General features: G+C 48.8%; 1 protein-coding gene across 1 annotated transcript in view; it reads right to left on the bottom strand.

Annotated features, from left to right (window-relative positions):
• LOC147732521 (carotenoid-cleaving dioxygenase, mitochondrial-like) overlaps positions 1 to 3253 on the bottom strand; it is a 457961-nt gene extending 454708 nt beyond the window's left edge. Inside the window, exon 1 of the mRNA XM_086957054.1 lies at positions 2980 to 3253. Within this exon, the coding sequence (XP_086813180.1) occupies positions 2980 to 3013 (34 nt within the window). The 5' untranslated portion in view covers positions 3014 to 3253. The remainder of the gene's footprint in view (positions 1 to 2979) is intronic.
• Positions 3254 to 24367: the final 21114 nt, after the last annotated feature.

Below are 24367 nucleotides of genomic sequence, written 5' to 3'. Positions count from 1 at the left end.
AAAATTAAAAGCAGACAACGGGAAGCCCCACAGGCGTCATGTGATGTCCTCTGAAAGTGAAGACTGTTTTGCTCTGAGATTTTGCCGCCCAACCCCCGGGTTATGGGCCGAACGGCTGTGTACATCTAATGGGATCCTTAAAACGAATAGTGGGGGTTATCTCGATGTTGATACGAATGTGATTGATTATAATGTGATTGGTTCTGCAATAAAAATCGTTTACAAAAAAAAAAAAAATGATAACAGGACTAGTGCAGATGACAAAACTGTGTGATTAAGAGACTGTTACTCAGGGTCCGCACTGCTCACTCCTAGCAGACATTGTCCTAGACTCACATGCCTCTCATCAGTGAGCACTCTGGTCTTTAACCATATTCCTCCAACAGATTCTAGCACATTATTACAGGTCAATATGTTCCTTGTCAGGCCTTCTGACTCCTGCCTTTGGGATTTAAGTTCTGCCACTATGTTGATTATAATTCTAGTGCTGGAGCATTGTGCTTTTGGTAACACGAAGCCATCTCGCGCTTTACCTTTACTTGGTTTTTTTCTATGAGTAACGTTAAAAGAGCCAGTATGCGCTGTAGAAAGGGCTTTTCTGTAACAACAAGCATTTGCAATGCTATAGGTCTTGCATTTACGCGAGTTTGACCTGTTGGCATTGTAAATGACAATGGCTTTTATTTATGTTTCAAAAACCAAAACTTAAATAATAAGGCAATGTAATTTACAATAAAAATAGCTCAAACTCTCGCAAATGCGAGACCTATTGCATTGCAAATGCTTGTTCTATACTGGTGTAGTGTCTATTTGTAGTGTTTTCACTGTGTTACTGTATGTGTACATAAATGCTTTACACACTGCCTCTGAGATAAGCCTGCCTGCTTGTGCCAAACTACCAGGGGGGGTGAGCAGTGGCTGTCTAAGGGGGTAACTCCCTTATCCTGACTAGAAGCAAGGGTCCCTACTTGGACCAAGGTACAAACCATTGCCAACTAAAGACCCCCATTTCTAACAGCAAGCAAATAAAATGCTTTCCATTATCCTTAAATAACCTCCCCCGGGATATTGTATAAATTACTATGGTATCTCCATGTCTTTGCTATGCATTCTTCCCTTCGTTTCTTGTCCCCTACTGCTCCGCCAGATTGATTATGAGGTTAATGAATGCTGAAATGTGCCTGGTTGAGTGAATGCCTGTTGGAGTGCGTAGGCAGAGCAGCATGGATGTTGCACCCGGTGGGGCTTTCTTACTACCAACTTTACTTGTAACTTGATACTCCTACCATGAGAATAAACCTTATCCTGTTTCACCTATACTACTGGCTACCCAGCATCTTCATTTACCACAGTTAACATGTGTGTACCAGCCACTCACCATAAGCAGCTTTGCACTGCAGCTGGTGCCAATTAGTGGACATAATAAATATCTGTACATCGTGGTGTATCTCTGGAGCGAGGAGTCGATGTTATATAACACCTGCTCTTCTGCACCCTTCTGATGTTGTATAACACCTGCAGCCCTGCCAAGTACCATGCATCAGGCATTAGTTCAACGCATTTCAGTGTGGTGGTCCTCATCATCGCACTGAAATGCATGGTCACGCATTATAGCACCTCCTCAGCTGCCAAGTGGAATGCTGCTATAATGCAGATGATGGACTGAGCTGCAGTGGCAGTCAGCTGCACTTCTCTTGGTAAGCAGAGGATAAGGGGGCTGGCTAGATCTGCTACAATGTATTCAAGTAGAGACACACTCCAAGACCGATACACTTGGCGCCTAACTTAAACGGAGATCACAGTCAGTGCCCAATGGTGAAGTAGACCACGCTTGGAACTTCGCCATCATCCTTGACTCCTCCCTCTTCATGAACCGCCAGATCAACACCGTCGCTTCCACTAGTTTCAACTGCCATCGCATTCTCTGTAAGACCTTCAAATGGATTGCCCCAATTGCAGAAAGACCATCACACACGCACTCATAACCAGCAGACTGGACTACGGCAACGCACTCTACGCCGGAATCAACAGAACTCTTCTACACAAACTTCAAACCATCCAGAACGCCGCAGCCAGACTCGTCCTTGGGACACCGCGCCATGAACACATGACCCATCACCTACTGGGCCTCCACTGGCTCACCGTCGAGAAGAGAGTCACCTTCAAACTCCTCATCCACACCTACAAAGCCCTCAAAAACATTGGGCCCAAATACCTCAACGAGAGAGTATCCTTCCGCGTACCCAAGAGGAGCCTCCGCTCCGCCGACTTCGCCTTGGCGAGGCCCCCTGCATCTCAGAACCAACACCGGTGGGAGAGCTTTCTCCTACATCGCTGCCAAGACCTGGAACAAGCTCCCTGTTAACATCAGACACTGCCCGACCCTGCACACGTTCAGGAAGGACCACAAAACCTGACTCTTCAACTGATCCGGAGCAGCTGCCCCACCCCCCTGAGACCCTCACAGGTGAGTAGCGTGCTTTACAAACCCCTGATTGATTGCTTGATGGACAGAGCGCTGAAAATGTTCAGACACTCACCACCAGTCACAGATCTGGGTTGAATCCATTATCGTTCACTTCGTCACACCAGTTCAGACCCAGCCACATTGCACTAGGTTGGTGCCCTTCTATTTCTGGTGATTTGCAGCAGTTTTAAGATTTTCTTAGAGTTTCGTGTTGCTCAAATGGGTGCAACTTCTGATATTTATATATATGTTTCTCTCGTCTTCGCTGCTTGATTTTGCTCACGAGTGTCACTCCAAGTGTCACTCATAATTACACTGAATTATGAAGATGTCACACATAGCAATTTGAACCCTTTGCAACTATGCACTTGCTGTTTCGCAACCTTCCGAAGTTGTATAACACCTGCTGTTCCACACCCCCTTGCGTAAGTGGGTCATGGGCGAGACCAGAATCGTGCCTCTCCTCTCAGATTAGGCTTCCTTCCTCCCCCAGCGGCTCGTGTTCCTCTCACCTGCCTCCGCTCGCGCTGCTGTCAGAGTCCCCATCACAACGTACTACTAAACGAGACCTCTCTGCTTCGCGTCTCCGGAGCACGCTGCGTCTGGCACTCTATTCGCTCCACGGGTTTACTGTCGTTGCATCCGTACCTTGTTATCAGACCTGCCTACTCACACTGCCACCGGTTTCACACGTTATGGGTCTGTAACATGCCTAAAGCCCGCCCCAATGACCACCTCCCCTCCGACGCACTTTCGATGCTGGAGGGGAAATGGGCTCAAGACTCCGCCCCCTCCCCGCCTCTCTCCTTTTTGTCCCATGGTGAGTTTTTGTTGGGACTAGCGGGCTCTTGCCACATAAAGGGGATTGTGCTAGTTCAGAAATAAAAGAGGTCGTTGTATACCTCAGATTATGAAGATGCCAGGCTGAGGGGAGCGGCGGTAAAGGTGGTCCCTAAATCGAGGTAGATTGATAGGGTATTATTCATTTGAGTTGATCTTGTGGGTCGATGCAGGTATAAGGACTGGGCAGTGCAAACCCCAGAGACTCTGCTGAAGCTGAGTTTGGTGTTCCAGATACTCCCTGGCCGAGTCAGAGGAGGAATGGGCAGATAACAGAAGGTCATTTTCCCTGTGTCGCTAATGTGACACAAAAAAGGAGCAGAAAAAAGCCCGCGATGGTTTTTGAATGGCCGAGCCTCCACATCGAACACGGCCCAGGGAATACTGGATTGGTCCAGATTCGGGCTCTAAATTTGGCACGGTTAGAGGCACTCATAGCTGAGCAGTGGGACAAGTCAAAGGCAGACGGAACTCCCACATATTTACTCACTCTACTCTTCGAAGAGCTACTAAATATAAATAGTACATTGTTTTGTATACCGCATAGCTGCACTTTACAATCCTTGTAATTGCACAATGTTATGGTACTTAATAGCCGACCTCAGAAGCATGGAAGGCTTAAATTGGCCCTTGGGATTTTAATCCATGGCCTACAAAACACCGCATTTTACTGCCATACATGCAACTCACTGAGCCATCCGACCAAAAATTAGTTTATAATTTTTTTTAATGAGTCTCTGACAAAGGCAAACCATTTAATTCTGGAACATAGGTATTATGGCAGGAACATTCGCACCAGCGCTCTTTAGTGGTGACACTGCAGACGGATCCGTGGCGGGGTACCCGGGGAGGTGTAGCCTCCACTGCAAGCCTCGGACACTGATTACTCTGGTCTGGGAACTGCCTCGAGCGTATCTCTCTTTTGTTTCTACCTTTGGCTGCGCAGGCCTCGTGCGCATGCGACACACGTCATTCGTGTAGAAATGCACTGCCGATTCCAGGAAAAGAACGATGGTGCTGTAATTATCTTCTGAGTGGGGGTGCTGTCATCGATGTTTCAGCACTGAAGTCGTAGGGATTGTGAAAAATCAGTGTTCTACAAAGAATAAATGTAGCTAAGTTGTAGCAGGAGAGCTGTAAGGGTGTAGTGTAGAATGTAGCGGATAGTGCTTTTTGGACAACACAGTCGCAACTATATTTCTAAAGCATCAGGTGGCAGGGCACTCACATTTAACTGATATGGCGGCTAAATTTGCGCATGCATACAGTTTTACTAATAAAGCTATATAGCGCTAACCCACAAGTGATAATGTGCGAAAATTAGGTGAAAAGTAAAGTATCTTGGTTGGATTTGATCTTATCCACATCTTTGTTTCTATTACACTTAGTTACGCAAAAACATGCATAATGTGTGCTGTCTAACTCTTAATATATCCGGAAATATGTGTACAGTTCACCAGCAGGAATTAAAATGTTGTGTTAGAAAAAATGTCTCCCTACAGCTTTTCCTTTACACTCCATGTTCCCTGCACGATTTACACGTAGTTCACTTTACAGAATTCTCTCACTTAGCAGCCAGAGAAAGAAAAGTAAACAAAAATCTCCATGTGAATTAAGCAGCAATTTGTCAAAAGACATAGTTTGCCGTTTAACCTCTGTCTTTATGCAAAGTAAATGCGTCAAAGTAAAAAAAAAATGTACAGGCATCCTTATTGCTCACCTTATGAAACCCAGCATTGGTTATTTTGTGGGTGCTGCAGCCCCTCCCCCTTCTCGCACCTTTACTTCCAGCACCAATAGATCGAGGCACCTAGACGAGGACACTGAGACACGGGCTTCAAACCATACACTGGGAGGTGGACTACCAACAATCTAAAGGGGCATGAACTGTGTACATGGACATATTGGCATGGAATAGTGCTAGGAAATTATAATAAAAACTTCAGTTTTCTCAGTGCGTAAAATGTGTTGTGTTTATTTTTAAGAGTTAATAGTTTAGTGTCCACGCATTGTTCTCCTGCTGTGTTCTTTAAAGCACAAAGCTCTAACACATGGGTACTCACAAACTTTCTCTCGGGGGCCAAATTTACAGTGTGGTTTGTGTCCGAGGGCCGCACCGGTGGGGGCGGGGTCAGTGGGGAAGGGGGCGGGCCAGTGGGGAAGGGGGCGGGGCTAGAGCAACAAAAAAACCTGCAACCATGAGGTTGATCACAGGTCCCTGCAGCGGACGCCTTCGTCCACTGAGCCACCAGACCCAGCATACACACATCTCTCTCTCTGTCTCCCTCCCTCTCTTTCTCACTCTCCCTCCCTCTCTCTCTCTCTCTCCCTCCCTCCCTCTCCCTCCCTCCCTCTCCCTCCCTCCCTCTCCCTCCCTCCCTCTCCCTCCCTCTCCCTCCGTCCCTCTCCCTCCCTCCCTCTCTCTCACTCTGTCTCTCTCACTCTGTCTCTCTCACTCTGTCTCTCTCACTCTGTCTCTCTCACTCTGTCTCTCTCACTCTGTCTCACTCTCTCTCTTTGACTGTCTCACTCCCTCACTCTGTTTCCCTCTCGCTCACTCTGTTTCCCTCTCGCTCACTCTATTTCCCTCTCGCTCACTCTATTTTCCTCTCCCTCACTCTATTTCCCTCTCCCTCACTCTATTTCTCTCTCCCTCACTCTATTTCTCTCTCCCTCACTCTATTTCTCTCTCCCTCACACTGTCTCCCTCTCTCTCCTTCTCTCTCCCTCATTCCCTCTGTCTCCCTCGCTCTCCTTCCCTCTCCCTGAGGTCTCCCTCTCTCTGAGGCCTCCCTCTGTTTGCCTCCCTCTCTCTGCCTCCCTCCCTCCCTCTCCCTCCCTTTACCTCCCACTCCCTCCCTCCTTCTCCCTCTGCCTCCCTCTCCCCCTCCCTCTGTCTCTGTGCCTTTCCCTCCTTCAGTCTCCCTCCCTTTCCCTCTCACCCTTGCTCTCCCTCCCTATCCCTGCCTTTCCCTCCCTCCTTCTCGCTCTCCCTCCCTTTGACTCCCTCCCTCTGTCTGCCTACCTTTCCCTTCCTCCCTCTCCTTCACTTCATATGGTCTTGGTACTCTGGGGTGCCTTGCAATATCCTTTTAATGCAAATCACAGGGTACTTTATTTCTTATAATATATGGTGACTCCATCACCCTTCCCACACACTGATTAAAGTCCTTGGGTTGTTGCACTTTCATATGAAATGATAGTATGTTTGCTGACCTGATGAATAAAAGTCACACCTGTACCACAAAATTAAACACACCAAAGGGCAGTTAGACTTTTTTGCAAAAAGATATTGGAATCAGTTTAATACATGTCAGATTTTTTAAAAATGTTGTAGTGCAGAAGCAATATGCATGGACAGAAACAGAGATGATATATTTTTCCATCATTTCCTAATGCATGCATGCAAAAAAAAAATATATATGTTGCCATAAATGTCTCCGTTCTACAGATCATCGTTCATTCAGAAAATGCGAGGTTTCGTTTTTGCATGTTTAAATTGCAGCTTTAATAATGCTCCATGTCCTCCCTTTCACCTTTGCCGCTGGCTCTGGCAGCAGGCGTGATGTCAGAGCTCAGCTGTAATGAGGCATTACAGTTGATCAGCTATGTCAGTTCTTTTTCACAGGCGACTAGAGATGTCACAAGTCGCCTACCGTATGGAAATCAGAGACACGCTTTAATATAGGGATTCCAGTCTCTCCTATATTATAAACGCCCTTTTAATGTTATACTAATGTTGTACAAAATGAGCGGGCGCATTAAAATCCACCCCCTGCCCCTCCCATCTTTCCCCTGAAATCTGCTCATCATAAATAAAGTGCAGGTTCTTAAATACGGCTGGCGAGTTATTATTCAACATTAAATGTGCTCGTCAAAATGCTGCCTGATGGGATCGGAAAGTGGGCCCTGTCACAAAGATAGCACCAAGTAGAACCACTGACCTTTTGCAGGAATACACTCACTTCTTTGTAGGGTACTGCAGTGGGTCTACATTAGCCAGTGCACAGAGGGTGCACAACTTCAGCCAATGGTGAGTGGGGTTGTGTTACAGCTGGCAGGCTGAGGTACTTAAATTTGTATGAGAGAAAATTTATTAGCGTACCTAAACCCCAATGTTGTGGGTTATAGACGTGGCTGATCGCTAGTCAAAAAGGTTACTTTGCTTGTAAGCTGAATTTAAATACTAAAACATCCTTAACTATCAGATTAGGCAAGCACTAGTTAACGAACTGGTGGTTGAGTATAATGCAAAAATACCTAAGGGCAACAACAGTACCTTCTCGCTCCAACAGATGTTTCAACAACTGCTCTTATTTTTCAGGAGTAAGGTTCAGAGCTTCATCTCTGCGAACAGCTCTCCCCGAGAATTAAAGAGGAATGAATTGTAATTACACCAAACGCAAAGGGCGAGCTGTCCCCATAGACAGCCATCCATCACACCGCAGATTCCCCCAGGGACACAGAGGTCAAACATTGGTCACGGGCCTTACTCTGTCCCAGGTGGGACAGTGGCACCACATTACTGAAAATGCTGAAATAGCATTGGGCAGGGTCGGCTTTAGCGTTAGTAGCCTCCCATTGCGAGAGCCTTTGTTGACCACTCTTCCCGCCTTCTCTAAGGATGCCTTCACTATTTCCTTTCAGTGCTTCCCCTCATTTCTTTATAGCCACCCTCTCGCAGTGAATTGTTATTATTGCGATGCCCATTCTAATGTAGGGCCACAGAGCGCTTTACATAAAACGCACATTATTCAGTCAATGAATCCTACAAGAGAGTAAATCCTTCTCCTTCCCTTTCCCTCCCATTCGCTTCTTTCCCTCCGTGTCTGCCTCCCTTTCTCTCCCGCCCTCCCTCCCCCTCTCTCCCTCTGTCTCCTCACCCTTGCTGTGTGTGCCCAGGCTGTGACAGCTTCCAGGCGCAGGCCCACACACACACACACAGCCGCACCCGAGCTCTTGACAGATCCTTAATAGACGATTAGCATGTTAATTATGCCTTGATCACCTCTCAGCGCCCCTGCAGCCCCACTCGGACTACGGCGGGAATCGCCCGTCCCCCACAGAGCAGCAGAGTTGCCGAGTGGCGCTCTGGTTGCAGACAGACTTTAAAAAAAAAAAAAAAAACTCGGGTATGATATTTACAAGGTCCGCGGGCCGCCAGGGAAGGTTTGCCGGGCCGCCACTGGCTTGCGGGCCGTACTATGAGTACTCCTGCTCTAACATATCAGCCTCATTAAGAAATGAAAGGTTAAGTGGTGGGCAAGTGCCTAGCAGCTCTGCATTCCAAAGGTAACTAACCCCCTTGTCAGAATCAGGCTTTGAGACACGCAGGTAAAGGGGATACCAAGCACCCCAGCAATCGAGAATGCCAGGCAGCACAGCAGTCCGTGGTCCTCCTGGTAATGGACTGGTGGAGTAAGATTGCCCTCAAGAAGCCTTCTTGTGAATAACTATGGATGTGCTGTCAAGGCCTACCTCAAGGGGGATGCCTCAGTGCCATACAACACATTTGTCACCGCGGTGATAAATATATGAATGTCCACTCAGAGCTGAGTGTTAGCACAACATTTTTGTAATATATACTTTTTAAATTATTATTGTTATTTTCCCAAGTTTTCCTGATAAAGACATGCACAGTAATATCATGTCAACAATATAACATTGAAGCATTTCCCCTCATATGCAATACACAGTTCCTACTTTAGCAATATTTTATTATTTAAAAAATAAAAATACTATAATTAGTACCTCAGAAAACTAGAAACAAAACGCAATATACAGTGAACAATACTCAATTAATAGACTTATGTAGCAGTATATGTGTAAAAGCAGGCCCCCTGGCTATAAAACTGTATATAAAGGCGTAGCTCTAATGTTTGCCAACCTCAGAACACACCCAGAATGGAAATGCCAAAATGCCAATATCAATGAAGTCTGACATGGCTAACTGGTGCTCACAAGAGGAAACATTCACATAAATCATGCTCACTCAGGGCACTGTATCGGAGAAAGCATACCGTATTCCTGTCACAGTGGTTGCTTTGTGGGAAGTCAGTATTGTTTACTGTTTTTGACCCAAGAGATTTGCAAACAGTTACAACAGCACAAAAAGTGGAAGCAATGGCACACACATTTCAACGTACATGGGACGTGCAAAGGAAGAGTACACGCTCTCAGAATTGTATTGGGGCCAGAAAGATAGAACCAACTACTGGTTTAGGGCTAATGGAGTCTTCTCACATAGAGCATCTGTAACTTGCTACCTGGACATCCCATAGACTTCGGGTCAGGTGCTGCAAACAGCAAAAGATGAGGGGCAGAGGAAGTGTAACCAGTGCTTAATTTGTAAAAAAATAAGTGCCAGTGCACAAAGTTTTGCTCAGTGCTATTGAATGTCAGGGGTGCCAAATACCAAGGCTGTGTAGTCTTGATTCCTCCTCATGCTTCTTTCATCCAACTCATGACACACTGCCCATTTATCCCACTCGTCTAGATTTTTTTCTCCTTGTTTTTTTGTCATTATTTTTCCGCCTCTTTCTTCTCCTTTCCGCCTTTTGTTTTTTTCTCTCTCTTGCTCAGGATCAAAGCCTGATGATGAAAAATGAGTACAAGTCCACAGAAATGAATGCTGATTGCACCATCTGCTGCTACCAGCTCAAATTAAGCACTAAATGTAAAGCACAACAAGAGTACAAGACCAAAAGGTGTGCACTGTACTAGAATTGCATCCAGACATATGGCCCATGCAGGTCCAGGTAAAAATAATGTTCATTGAGTTTGAGCTCCAGTTTGCTTTCAAATTGAAGGGTGTTGCATAGGAGTTAGTCTGTACTTGTATTGCAAATACTTGCTGATGCATTGCTTCCTTCCTCCGAGAGGTATTTGGGAAGGTCTTCTAACCAGAATTAGGTTAGCATTGGTTTGTGCTGAAATGTACCTGCCCTGCTCAGACAGAAAGCTATGTGGATTTCAGCAAGACAAGCCCTAGAGCACGGTCACAGAAATAAGTATGGGGGGTTATCCTCATATGTTATCCTTTTTAAAAATGTCAATATTACATAAAAGTAAATGTTCACAAATGCTGCTGGCGAACTATATCAAAAGGTGTACCAGTAGTGGTAGCAAAGCTTCTGCCATAAGCATTTGATCTATTCTTTGCAAAGATCCTGCCATTCTCCTGCATATAATCTTTACGAACATTACATTTACTCAAAAAAGTAACCATAAATGGGGCCCCATCTGCTCCAAGCCTGTAGGCTTAATTTAACTGTAGAATGGCCCCCTGGGTGCAATTATACACCACAAAAATCAGACTCCGCTACCGCCCGGCAGCATTTCTGCAGAGTTTCTAAAAGGTGCCCCCCACCCACCTGATACTACAATGTCACTAAAATGGTGACCTTGTGGAGCCTCAATTTGCAGGTAAAGGTGTCCCTCAGTAGCAGAGGCCCCTAAAGTGATAGTCAAAAAGAACAAGCTGCTAATGAAAACAAGCAGCCAAACCAGCTGTTTGGGAGAGCTCGGTGGGAGGGTGTGCAAACATGGTGCATTTGTTTATGTAAGCCAAATAAAGCGCGGCCACGATGCGCTCAAAACAACAGGTGGGGGCGGGCACAGGAATACAGAAGCCTCCCTGCGTGCGCCGCTGCTCGCTCCTGAGACCCCTAGGTCATGGAAGTCTCTTGGAAGTCTGAAGTGATTCCAAGAGGCCCTCTTCCTAGAGCATCGCATGTGTGCTGCGCTAGGCGAGACCTAAAAAGGCAATTCAAATCTCAGGGTCAGAAAAAGAATTTATGTGGGCGACCCCGTTACACACTGTATCACAGACATTCATCTCCCTCAGGGATAATTCTCAAATACACACTGGAATTTGCAGAGGGAGTGGGTTTAAAAACTCCCTGAGAGCACCTTATGATAATAAGTGACAGACTTCACTTTTTTCTCCTAAAATAGTCTCAACAGGGGGACAGGAGATGGTGGCACAAACTCCTCCCGACCCCCCCTCAGCTCAGGGCAAGGGAAACTGGCATCACCTATGTAAAATATATAGGGGTTGATTCTGGCCGTTTGTATCTACCCTCAACTTGCTCCTTGATACAGGCACTAGGCCAGACATTGGATTATAGGCTCATCACTCGCCAAGGCACAGCAGTCCTCCCCAGCTAACAGTCCTAAGAGGCACTGTAAATGCAATGCCCTGCAGTTTACGACACACTACCAGACAAAACCAACAATGAAAACTCCACATTTCTGTAAAATAATCTTAAAAACCTTAAAATGAATATTTTAAGCATTCTTTATAAATGTAACACCTATGTCTATGTAGAACACGTTAGATGTCATCAATAAACAAAAAGAATATAAACAAACATTGGAAATGCAATAGGTCTCGCATTAGAAAAGTGGAGCTATTGGTCTTGTAAATGTTATAATTTGTTAACTTATGTTTATGTTTTTATAATAGCAAATGTATTCATTTTGTTATTGTAAATGCCAATATTTATAGAATTTGCAAATGTGACACCTATAGCATTATTAAAGCTACATGTTTATTTTTTCACTGGCGTACATGTATTGATATGACAAATCCTAATGGCTTTTAAATTTTATAAATAATTAATAATTACATAATATTTTTGTAATGTATAATGGCACTACCTAAAAAAAATTCTGTTAGAAGATTATGTGTAGCGTATTGTAATTAAAAAAAAAGATTAAAAATGTAATAATACATTTTTTTGTACTGTTGTAATAAAGTTTTAAACATTGATACATTGCATTTTTGCTGAGAACTGGGACTTAGGGAGAACCCTTGACAGCATATTTCACAAGTTAAATATTTCACAATGGCACGAAACACCATATTCATAAAAAGTGTGTCAGCCGTGAGCCGTAGCAAGGTTAGATAAATGTTTGATTGCAAAGGTCTCTGGAGAAATCGCATTTTTAATCAGGATTTAATGATGGCACAACGGAACACTTTCTTCCAGACGGACCAGTTAACCTCTTTAGAGCCAGCAGGTCTGCATTTAGCACCTCACCTAGGGCCACAGAAACAGTGACAAGGGCAGAGGCGGGAAAACGAGAAAGAACACTGGAATAACAGAGAGAAACAAGTCTGATGATGCGAGGCACAAATGAATAGAAAAGGCGCGCCGCGCGATGCGTGGGCAGAGAGGAGGCAGGCGCTGGAGAGGGAGGGGGTGGGCTGCCTGAAGCTCGAGCGACCATATGGAGAGGGAGGGGGGTGGGCTGCCTACTAATGCAACGTGGCGGGGTGGGGTGGGCGGGGGAGCGGAAGGGATTACTTTGAGGTGTGATGCCGAGGCTCCAGTGGGGGCAAGGGGCATAAAGCTATTGCCATTGCTGTGTGGGGGGCTCAGTTTCCCATCAAACACCTTTATTAAAGCCACTGACTGGAGTTTAGGTTTCTGAAGAGATTCCATAGTCGATGTTCGGTTTTTGTGGAGTGATGTCACAGGAGCCGGGATACTCACCACTCCAGCTGACACAGCTTCAGTTTCTGCCCGCCAATTGAGTAAAGCATTTCTTATACCAGCCAATCTTCACCAATAAAAGGAAACACTTCACACAAAATCCATGTCAAATGCTAGACCGCACAGACTATGAATGCGTCAAATGCTGAGAATGGTTTCCAACATGCTAAGATGCTGGGAGCCAGCCGTGAACAAGAGAAAAGGAGATGGGGGAAAGGGTAGAGAAAGGGAGAGAAGGGAGAACGAAGACATGGAGTGAAAAGGGTGAAGGCAAGAGAAGTTGAGAGGAAGAAAGAGGGTGCGAGAAAAGATGGAAAGAAAGAAAGAAGTGGAAATGCAAGACACGGCCTAGCGGCCGTGAAAGTGAAAGCACGGTCGCCCGGCCGTGGGCAGTGAATAAATTAGGGGAGGAGAAATTCCGGAGGCAGAGCGCACGCTGGGGGAAGCTTGTGGGAGGGAGGCTGGTGGCTTTGATGTGCAGCATATCTTTAAACAAAAGCAATTGCTTTAGCCAAGCAATCAAAGAAAAGTTAGTCAAGCGGAAAAAAGAGAACAGTTCTAACCATGAGAAGACAGTAATGCACGGGTGGCAACTGGGCTTGGGATTTTTCGGATTCTGCCTAAAACTCTGTGCAATTCAAAACCAGATGTTAATGAGAGTGAGCAGGGCAACCTCGAAAATATAAAGCGGCATAGCGTACAGGTGTGGAGCAGCACAGGGACATACAAATCCCAGGCGGAATGAGAAGCGCGGCCTACGTGTCACAACGATAAAGCATCATTATTCTACCCACGAAGACAGCATTGCAATGGGCTACTCGTCTAAAAAGAAATGTAAATTAAAGTTTGGAGGTTATTAAATAAAACACTACCTAGATAGCAATCAAACCGCTAGTCCAGGGGGGCGTGGCTAGCAGGCCATGTGAATGGACGGGCGCTGCTGGAGCTCCGATGCTGCTAGGGGCCTAATCCAGACAAAAACGCCTTAGGAGACCCCCAGGATCGACGATTCTGTGACCGGACCATGGCTGGAGACCCTGGGCCCCTCGGCTCCGGCCGTTCAAGGAAGAGACTCCGGCATCGTGGAGTTTAGTGCAAGGGGGCCTGTTGCGGGCGTGCGTGGGCCTGAGCCGGGACCGACAGTGGGGGGTGAGACCGTTTTCCCCGCTGCCAGCGCAACCTGTAGAAGGCGAGGGACCGGGCCTAGAAGGTGACTACGTCGCCGGAGGGATCCATGTGCGGGAGGAGGAGACCGAGGGATCTTGCCGCTGCTGGGGACTGCAGGTGGGAGTGACGAGTGGACCTGCGGCGGGGGTGAGGCGCCGACAGACCGGGAGACGAAGGCCGCCCCCGGAGAGGTCACCCTGGAAGGCCGCTGGCGGATCACGGTCGTGGGCTGCCTGCAGGCCTGGGAGGACGCCGCTGGCTCTGGCTGTGGCGAGGAAAACCCCCCCTCTGTTTTCCTGCTCCTGTGCTCGCCGGATCGCGAGTCTACGGCGGCGGCCGGCTGAAGGTAGGGGTCCTCCGGCGCATACCCTCCTCCCGATCCCCGCGGCGGCACTGCGGTGGGCTTCTACACGCCGCAATGGGGCCATCAGACCAAAAGGGGCCATTCTGATGTGGCGGGCCCCTGGGTTCCCGACGGAGAGGAACAACCAGGTAGGCCGAGAAACACGCAGTACGGACTCAGGGAGGCACTGAAGAAGGCCCCCTCCCTCAGCGGGGGACAGGAAACCCTTCCCCCCTACATACTGATGAAGGTGAGGTACGGGGGATCTAAAAAGACTGGTCGCCCCCCCAGAGGCACCTACATGTGGGGACGCAACAGGGGGCCGTGTGGGTTGCCCATTGGACTGGCTGACACACCTACACCCCGCTGGACAGAGCACTACCGAGTGACGCCCTCCCCCCTGTGGGCTTATCACGGGAGGAATACGCGCCCATTTAACAGAAAACCGAGGGTGCTATACACCATGGTCTGCAAGGGTGTTAAGGCAAGGGAGGGGTTGGCTGGTTCAGCGACGGCCCGCGCAATGCCACTCATTGACGGAGAGAGTGCGTTGTCGATTTCCTCAGCACATCAACAAGCAGACGGACAACAACCGGATAAACTGGACGTTATACTACAAGAAATAAGAGAGTCTAGGGCGGTGCTGGAACAACAAATGGGCACCCTGACAACAAATCTGTCCCTGTTAAAAGCTGACCACAATAAGCTGGCGGACAGAGTCAAGGACCAGGGCCAGACTATCGGAGAGATCACACCAACTGTGGCGGAGCATACCGTCTCATTCAACAGCTTCAACGACAGGTCTCCTCTCTCATGGACAGGGTCGAGGACGCGGAAGGCCGTAACTGCCGTAATAATATCCGCGTTATAGGCCTTCCTAACGATGTGAGGGGGCCCAGGCTGCGGATTTTATGGAGCAATGGTTTAGGGACCAGGTTGCTGAGGAGGGCCTATCACCGCATTTCTGTGAGGAGAGAGCACACCGGATCCAGACGGGCAGACCACAGGCTGGATGGCCCCCACGCCCTCTCATAGTGCGAATCCTGAACTATCGAGACAGGGATGTCCTTCTGCAGAAAGCGCGGGAGAAATCCCTCATCCAATATGATAACCACAGAATCTCCCTATACCCGGACTACACCAACACTGTCCAAAAGCAACGCTCCTCTTACCTGGAGGTAAAAAAGACATTGCGAAAAGCCAACCTCAAGCATGCGCTGCTTTTTCCAGCTCGTCTGAAGATAATACATGACAGGAAGACGCACTTCTTTGAGAGTCCTACGGATGTCGAGTAATGGTTGGAAGTAATGGGCATTGACGGGAGCCGAGGCACCACACAGGAATCGAACCGGGATGAAGCGGAAGACCCCCAAGCCGGAAGATCGACGGCATCTCCTAAACCTAGGCGAGGAGTGCGGAGACCGGGACCCTCACGCGAACAACAAAAGGAACATCAAATGGACACTCTGGCGAAGGTGGTTGCCTTCAGGGAAGACCCTCGCCAGATTACAACAGACTCGGAGGACAGTACGGTCCACTCGGACTCGGACCATAGTGTGATCCTGTTTCCCACTATAACGCCCTGATCAGCAGATGATGCGATGGACAATTGTGTGCGAGAGGACCAAGCCGGGAGCGGCTGACCTGTCTACAAACCGTATCATATTCCATGTTTCTTGATATTACCATACATTGTACTTCTTTGCTTGGAGGGTGGAGGGAGGGGGACACTGCATGTTGACATACTGTTGCTGCACGGGAATGAATGATTTGGTTTAATGTCTCTTTGTCTACCGCATACAGCTCGAGTTCCTGTAGCTGCCCTCCCGGAATTCCCCCCCTCTTCCCTCCCCCCCAGACTCCCGTTTATTTTTCTACCACGGGATGTGGTTGTATCATGTGGTAGCCGGGGGGTGATCGATATAGTGGCCTATGTATGGTAGGGACGACCTTTGAGTGTCTCCCTTCTGTGAGAAGTTGGCCCGATATGCGGCGTTCGCTATTCTAGCGACCGCTATGTATCGTTCCAGACGACCCTTATGGTGATTGGTTGTAAGTCAACCTTAGACCATAAGGGTCGTCTGGAACGATACATAGCGGTCGCTAGAATAGCGAACGCTGCATATCGGGCCAACTTCTCACATTGGTGAGCAGCGGTTGGGATTTGAGCTTGCTGTTGTTTTACCACGCGTATCCTAAGAACATCTTGTGAAAGATCACATAAGTACTCCAGGTACATATAACTTAGCTTAGAATACTCTGAGTTCTACTGAACCAGCTGTTGTAGCTCTTCAAGGCTTAGCACACCTTGGCTGCAACTCTTAGCAAGGGCTCAGTAGGTAAACCCATAGTGTAGGTAGGTGCATCACTTAAACCACACTAGAAACAGCATGTCGGACAAAGGCGGAAACTCTGAGTCTCCCCTCGTGTCAGTCGACCTTCCACAGGTCACCTCCAGATATGCTGCGCTTAGCTTTCATGAGATGCGACAGATCTGTACGTCTCGAAAGATAAAGCAGGGTGCAAACCCTACCATTCCGTTTCTGATTGGTCTCTTGGAGACTTATGATGCCAAGAAGGCGGGTAACACCGACCCTTCTCATCCCGAAATGGAAATGCCTCCCCTCGAGGGAACCCGAGGTGACCCTGACCTTATCCATCTCTCAGCCGAGGGCGAAGAGGAGGACGAGGAGCCAGAGACATCTGGGGACGAGGCAGCCAACGGTCCAGTCATAGTTAGTCAGCTAACTCAGGACAACTTAAGCCGGCACGAGATTGGTACTAGGGGACCCCTGGGCCCTCTCTCGGGCCAGCTTAACATTGGGAACGGACGAGTTAGGTCTCTCTCGAGAGGCTCTAACAGATCTGCTCGAACCAATGGCTCTCGAGGCTCTGCTCGAAGAGGGATGACATCACCTCAGAGAAGAGTGTACGAAGCAAAGGAGCGGGAAGTCAATCTGCGGATCGAAAGGGAAGAACTTGCCCTAGCCAAAGAGAGACTCGCCTTTGCTCGAGAGCAAGAGTTGAGTGGGACAATTCCCACTGGTGGCAGCATTCCCCCACGGGAACCCAGGAGTTTAGATACTAAGCACCTGAATAAGATAGTGCCCCCCTTTAAGCAAGGGGACGACATCCACAAATGGATTACTGCTTTGGAGCGGGCCTGCACTGTACAGTGCGTCCCCCAGAGTCAGTGGGCAGCTATCTTGTGGCTCTCCTTTGAAGGTAAAGGTAGAGATAAGCTCCTCACCACAAGGGTCGAGGACGCTAACAATTACCAAGTCCTGAAGAGCACACTGATTGATGGGCTCGGCTTAACCACTGAGCAGTACAGGTTGCTGTTCAGGGATACCCAGAAAACTCAGTCTCAGGACTGGTCTGACTTTGTCGATTGTGCCACTAAGGCTTTTGAAGGCTGGCTACTGGGAAGTAAGGTTACTGATTTTAAAGGATTGTACAATCTAATTATGAGAGAGCAAATCTTAAGTAATTGTCAGAACCAGTTATTACACCAGCACCTGGTAGACTCTGATCTGACCTCTCCACAAGAATTGGGTAAGAGGGCGGACAAATGGGTCAGAACCAGGGTCAGGCCTAAGAACCAGGGTGGTGACCAAAAGAAGGAATCGACCAAGCCTCAAGAGAAGGGTGGGAATAAATCTTCTGATCAAACCACAGGGCCCCAAAATTCCTCTGAAAAGGGTGGGTCCCCAACTTCTCCCAAAACCCAAAAGAAACCTTATTGTCACACCTGCAAACAGGTGGGCCATTACAAAACTGACAGCAGTTGTCCCAAGGCCAACAACAATAAGGAGAACATACCCCCAAATAAAGCTTCCCAGCCTCCTGTTACTACTAGTAGTAATCCCCCAGGTGGTGGGAGTGCCCCCAAGAATCTGGGTGAATTTTCTTTGGGAGTACCTGGGGACTCTGGCCTAACCAGGTCCCCGGACTTAGATACTCTTGTCTGTGAGACTGGCATGGGGTTTGCCAACTTCACAGCCTGTCCCAACACTTTGGGCAGGTACAGACAGGAGCCCCTCATCAATGGTTCAAAAGTTGAGGCCTACCGAGACACAGGGGCTAGCATCACCATGGTGGCTGAGAGCCTAGTCCCCTCGAGGCAACTTATGCCTGGTGCCACATACCAGGTAGTGAACATTGATGAGGTGCAGAGAGATCATCCCATAGCAGTGGTAAATCTCAGCTGGGGAGGTGTCACCGGTCACAAGAGAGTGGCCGTGTCACCAAACTTGCCTGTAGATTGCCTACTGGGGAATGATTTAGAGACCTCAGCCTGGGCTGAGGTAGAGCAAGAAACCCATTTTAAAATGGTAAACCTCCATGGTAAGGTTAGTGGGGCAGTGATAGCCACAGCCCCAGTCCCAGAAGTCCTCCCTGAACAGGTCAGGAGGGCTGTGCCAGTCACAGCCCTATCCCAGACAGATGCCTTTCCTGAACAGGTTGGCAAGGCTGTGATGGTCACAGCCCAAACCCAAACTGAGTCCCTTCCTGAAAGGGTTGGTGGAGCTGTGATGGCCACAGCTCAAACTCAGACAGATAACAGTGTTGTGAAGCCTGAAACTATGGATCACTCCACTCAGACAGAGAGCATTCAGGAGGAAGAAAAGCCTTCCCCCTCCCAGACGCTAGGTGAGAGCCAGCCTCCTCAGGGAACTGACTCTACCCCTGGTGAAGGAACTGCCCCAGAGGTAGTCAGGCCTAGCCTGGCAGAGCCCCTGATGACAGTGGAACCTTCCCAGGTGGGACCCGGTCTGGAGCAGGAAACCTGCCCCTCTCTACCCTGCCTCAGTCAGCCCAGGGCTGTAGAGGTCAGGGAGGCCAGTGGTGGACCCCAAAGGGCCCCCTGTCCAAAAGAATTTCCCAATCAGCAGATTAGGATCACTGAAGCTAGTAGCCCTATCCAAGTGAAAATAAAACACACTCCTGAGGGATCCCCCTTAAACTTAGTTAGGGAACTCCCACAGCTGGACACTGTTGGGCACAGTCAAACCCGGGGCCTAAAAACCCCAAACCTGACCTGTCCCTCCAGTAAGCCAAACAGAGGGACTCAGCCTCCAGCTTTAGGTAGCCAGAGGTTGACCCTGAGAGCTCATAGCAACTCAGTACAGGAAAGAAAGGCACATATGGTGGATAGTGATTGGAGGAAGTTGAGCCCAACAGTAGTGGAGTCTCACTTCAGTACTCCATTCCCACACCAGCCTTTTACTTTGCCAAAGCACGCCACAGGTAGTGATTCCCTATGGTGGAGACCCTCAGATACCCTTAGGGTGAGGGGTTGCTTAGTGGACCATGATACAGGGGGTAACCATGCCAGTGCATGTACCACCTCATATGGCCACTCAGGCAATATAGGCTTACCTGGACAAGGATAGCCTTATCTCCTTTCGTTTGGGGGGGGGGGGGGGTTGTGTAGGAAGGTAGATACCTGACTATGGTTACCCCCGACTTTTTTTGCCTGGTGTTTTGCTGGTTTTCCGACTTAGTTGACCTGGGGCCCTGCCAATCAGGACCCCGGGCCTACTGCTCTCTCTCTAAAATGGATTCCATGTACCTTAGGTGCATTACCCAATTGGAACTGGGCCACCTTGTCAGACCCTGTAACTCAGGGCATCGGTGTACCCAGGGCCTACCAGGGGCTGAAGCATGTATTATGCCACCCCTGGATGGACATCTAAATCTGACACAACTGGCTGCACGACAGCTGGGGCAACGTAGCGTACCCGCTCGTTGCTTTAGGTATAGTAGCCCTATATCTAACCGTACAGTGGACACCCGAGTTCCTATCAGTCACTCCTATGGCAGGCCTTGACAATCCTGAAGGCAGAGTGCTTGGAATTGTGTGAATTGGGCTCTGGCACAAGCCTAGCCCGGTTGCAGCTTGCGGAACCAAGACCCAATGGCTGTTCCATGATAACGCGTACCACATCGGTAACTTCGGTATAGCGTTATCAAGACATGTCGAGTAAGGTGTCATACGAATCGGGATGCTGCCCCCTCACCAGTTCTGGCGACGAGGTTAGCATTCCACCCTTCTAGAGGGACACGACATGTACGTAACTGTGAACCCCGGTTAAAGTTAACTGAAGCCTCAGCTCCACAAAATGGATGCTGCCACCACAGACACGAGTCTGACCTCCTGCTGCTGGGAGTCCTTCCAGCGAGGAGAGCTTGGACAAAGGGTTTCCTGTCAAGGGCGGTGTTCGCACCGTCCCAGACAGGGTTTGTGTATTCTGGGTAGGTAGGGCTTTGCGAGAAGGTGACTGCGGAGTGGCACCCCGGTGCTCACTACGCATCTGCCGGTCAGAACCAGTTCCAAGGGCGCCAGCCCCTGGCCTGGGGAAAGTCCGGCAGGGGAGAGGGGTGTAACTACCCCCCTTCCTGGTCCCACCCTTAGGGCAGGACCTAGTCATGTACCCACCCCTTTCTTTAGGAAAAGGCCGGAGCGGGGACCCTTCCAAACTAGATCATCTTTGAATCAAGAACTACTTTCTGCGAAAGGACATTCGAGACTCTTCTCAAGATTTCTCCCTTGTGACTAAGGAGTAGTCACCCTGCATCCGCAGGCACCATCTAAGAACTCTGCGGTTTGCTGCAAGTCCTTCCTCAAGGATCCGACGGCACAGCTCGACGAGAACCGGCTTCCCTGGCACCTCTGACCTCTACCCACGTCATCAGCCCAGCTGTGAACTGTGGGTGCGACGAGACCTCGAGGGACCGGCCATCATCAAAACCTGCACGCTTTCTTAATCAGCACGACCATCGAAGCAATTCTCTGGTGAGTGCTCTGGTCACAAGGGAGAAATCTTGAGAAGAGTCTCGAATGTCCTTTCGCAGAAAGTAGTTCTTGATTCAAAGATGATCTAGTTTGGAAGGGTCCCCGCTCCGGCCTTTTCCTAAAGAAAGGGGTGGGTACATGACTAGGTCCTGCCCTAAGGGTGGGACCAGGAAGGGGGGTAGTTACACCCCTCTCCCCTGCCGGACTTTCCCCAGGCCAGGGGCTGGCGCCCCTGGAACTGGTTCTGACCGGCAGATGCGTTGTGAGCACCGGGGTGCCACTCCGCAGTCACCTTCTCGCAAAGCCCTACCTACCCAGAATACACAAACCCTGTCTGGGACGGTGCGAACACCGCCCTTGACAGGAAACCCTTTGTCCAAGCTCTCCTCGCTGGAAGGACTCCCAGCAGCAGGAGGTCAGACTCGTGTCTGTGGTGGCAGCATCCATTTTGTGGAGCTGAGGCTTCAGTTAACTTTAACCGGGGTTCACAGTTACGTACATGTCGTGTCCCTCTAGAAGGGTGGAATGCTAACCTCGTCGCCAGAACTGGTGAGGGGGCAGCATCCCGATTCGTATGACACCTTACTCGACATGTCTTGATAACGCTATACCGAAGTTACCGATGTGGTACGCGTTATCATGGAACAGCCATTGGGTCTTGGTTGCGCAAGCTGCAACCGGGCTAGGCTCGTGCCAGAGCCCAATTCACACGATTCCAAGCACTCTGCCTTCAGGATTGTCAAGGCCTGCCATAGGAGTGACTGATAGGAACTCGGGTGTCCACTGTACCGTTAGAAATAGGGCTACTATACCTAAAGCAACGAGCGGGTACGCTACGTTGCCCCAGCTGTCGTGCAGCCAGTTGTGTCAGATTTAGATGGCCATCCAGGGGTGGCATAATACATGCTTCAGCCCCTGGTAGGCCCTGGGTACACCGATGCCCTGAGTTACAGGGTCTGACAAGGTGGCCCAGTTCCAATTGGGTAATGCACCTAAGGTACATGGAATCCATTTTAGAGAGAGAGCAGTAGGCCCGGGGTCCTGATTGGCAGGGCCCCAGGTCAACTAAGTCGGAAAACCAGCAAAACACCAGGCAAAAAAAGTCGGGGGTAACCATAGTCAGGTATCTACCTTCCTACACCTTCCCTTCTACATTGGTAATATTGCCCCTAGAGACAGCTTACTGTGAGCCAGCGGAGCCCGATAGGTAACAACACAAGCTAACATGGCGCTAGGCCACCCCCGAAGGCGAATGCACCAGACTTCTAACCTTTTTGAAACTTGTTCTATTGTTGGGCCCAGCTTTGTGTTTACGCTGCGGCGTTACTGTTCAGTTTTGTGGGTGGGGTTGTGGGTGGGATGTCTCCTGGTGGTTAGTATATAGGGATCAGGTCAGAGAGCTCTGGCAGCTACAACACAAGTACACAAAAGACTATGGCTGATGTGACTGGACCGTATAGAATCACTACCTGGAACGTCCGGGGCCTAGGAGCGGTGCAGAAGAGACATAGAATTCACTCCTTCCTGCTCAGACACAACACACAGATTGCCTTCATTCAGGAATCCCACCTTACTGCTTCAGAGGCCACTAAAATGAGGAAAAAGTGGAGAGGCACGATTTTTTCTACAACTTACTCTGCCTTTTCCAGGGGGGCGACAATCTGGGTAAGACATGGTACGCCTTTTTCAGAACTAGAGAGAAGAGTAGATGAGCAGGGTAGATACATATTAGTGAAAGGTACATTGGATGGTACACTGATAGTGCTCGGATGTATTTATGCACCGAATTTTGACCAGGAAAAATTTCTGGGGAGGGTAGGTCTGGCATTGGCGGACTGGGTAGGCATCCCCTGGGTTTTGGGAGGGGACTGGAATATGATCCTGGATGTAGAACGAGACAGGTCGCATCCTCCCTTACAGATGGCCTGAGTGTCCAGACTGACAGGATTAATCCAGACATGGGCGGCGGGGTGGGGCCTGAGGGACATATGGCGTGCGCTTCACCCGGAGATTAAGGAATACTCTCACTATTCACATATACATATGCTCCACACTAGGATAGATAGGTTCCTATGCTCAGAATCAATAGTTGCGAAGGTAGAGAACCCGGAGTACCTGGCAAAAACCTTCTCTGATCATAGGCCCCTGACCTTTCGTCTCCTATGGGGTAGGATTCCGACCCCAGTCCCGACTTGGCGCCTAAACCCACTCTTGCTGGAAGACGACCCCTTCAGAGCCTCCTTGTCAGAGACTCTGGACAAATACTTCACAGAAAACTGGGACTCGGCTTCCACCAATTTGGTGGTGTGGGACGCCATGAAGGTGGTGGTGCGCGGCGCAGCAATAGGACAATGGTAGGGGCCCGACAAGAAATACACCGAAAGCTCTGCGATATAGAGGATAGATTAAAAATTCTAGAACAGGAAGCAGGGATTGATCCTGAAAAGAAAAGGGATCTGCAAAAGGAGAATATTGAACATGCAGATTGTCATGCATGCACCATATTTGTCTCAGAAGTGTCCTGACAAAGCTTAACACCCTGCTTTCCCCCGTCACCTCCCGGGTGCCAGGAATGAACGCTAACACCCAAAAAGTAACCAAGGAGAACACAGGGGAACAAAACAAGGGTAGGAAGGGGAGAAAAAGGATGGCACTCCACAGTCTTCTTCCACTCAAAGGATGTTCTTATCTTCTGTTATGACACTGCAGTAAGATATAAGAAAATTAAGTGAAAACTATTCCCTCCCGTGATAACCCCAATGTAGTGAGTGTCATGTACTCTATGTTACCTTGTGGAATACTGGGACAAATGATAAGGAAAACAAGGAAGATGTCTGGAACTCTGTAGCTTGATTGGATATGGAGTGTACATGTATTTGTAATGTAAACACAAAACAACACAATATGTAAAGCGTGCTCTATGCCCTACATATACTATCTCTTCTAGGAGAAGCACTCACCACATTACCCACCTAAGCGCTCCGAAAATATCTCCAAAACCGTTCACCTGGAACGCTGTGATTCTATCAACCTGTGGAACCACTCCGACCACAGTAATAAAACCCCCTGCACAAATTAGGAAAAAGCCGGAAACCAAACACTAAGTCCAACCGCAATTATACTCTGCGGTAAAAGAAAATAATGGAAACGAGAACAAAACAATGATCCTGGAAGCAAGCCGCTTCTAAGAACTCACAATTTACAAGAACGGGCCCGCACACGCCTGAAAGGACGAACTCCAACCGCCACGA

The sequence above is a fragment of the Lissotriton vulgaris genome, chromosome 2_1 (assembly GCF_964263255.1).
Source record: "Lissotriton vulgaris chromosome 2_1, aLisVul1.2, whole genome shotgun sequence".
Classification (NCBI taxonomy): domain Eukaryota; kingdom Metazoa; phylum Chordata; class Amphibia; order Caudata; family Salamandridae; genus Lissotriton; species Lissotriton vulgaris.
The sequence above is the reverse complement of the archived record's forward strand: the minus strand, read 5'-3'. Positions and strand labels throughout refer to the sequence as shown.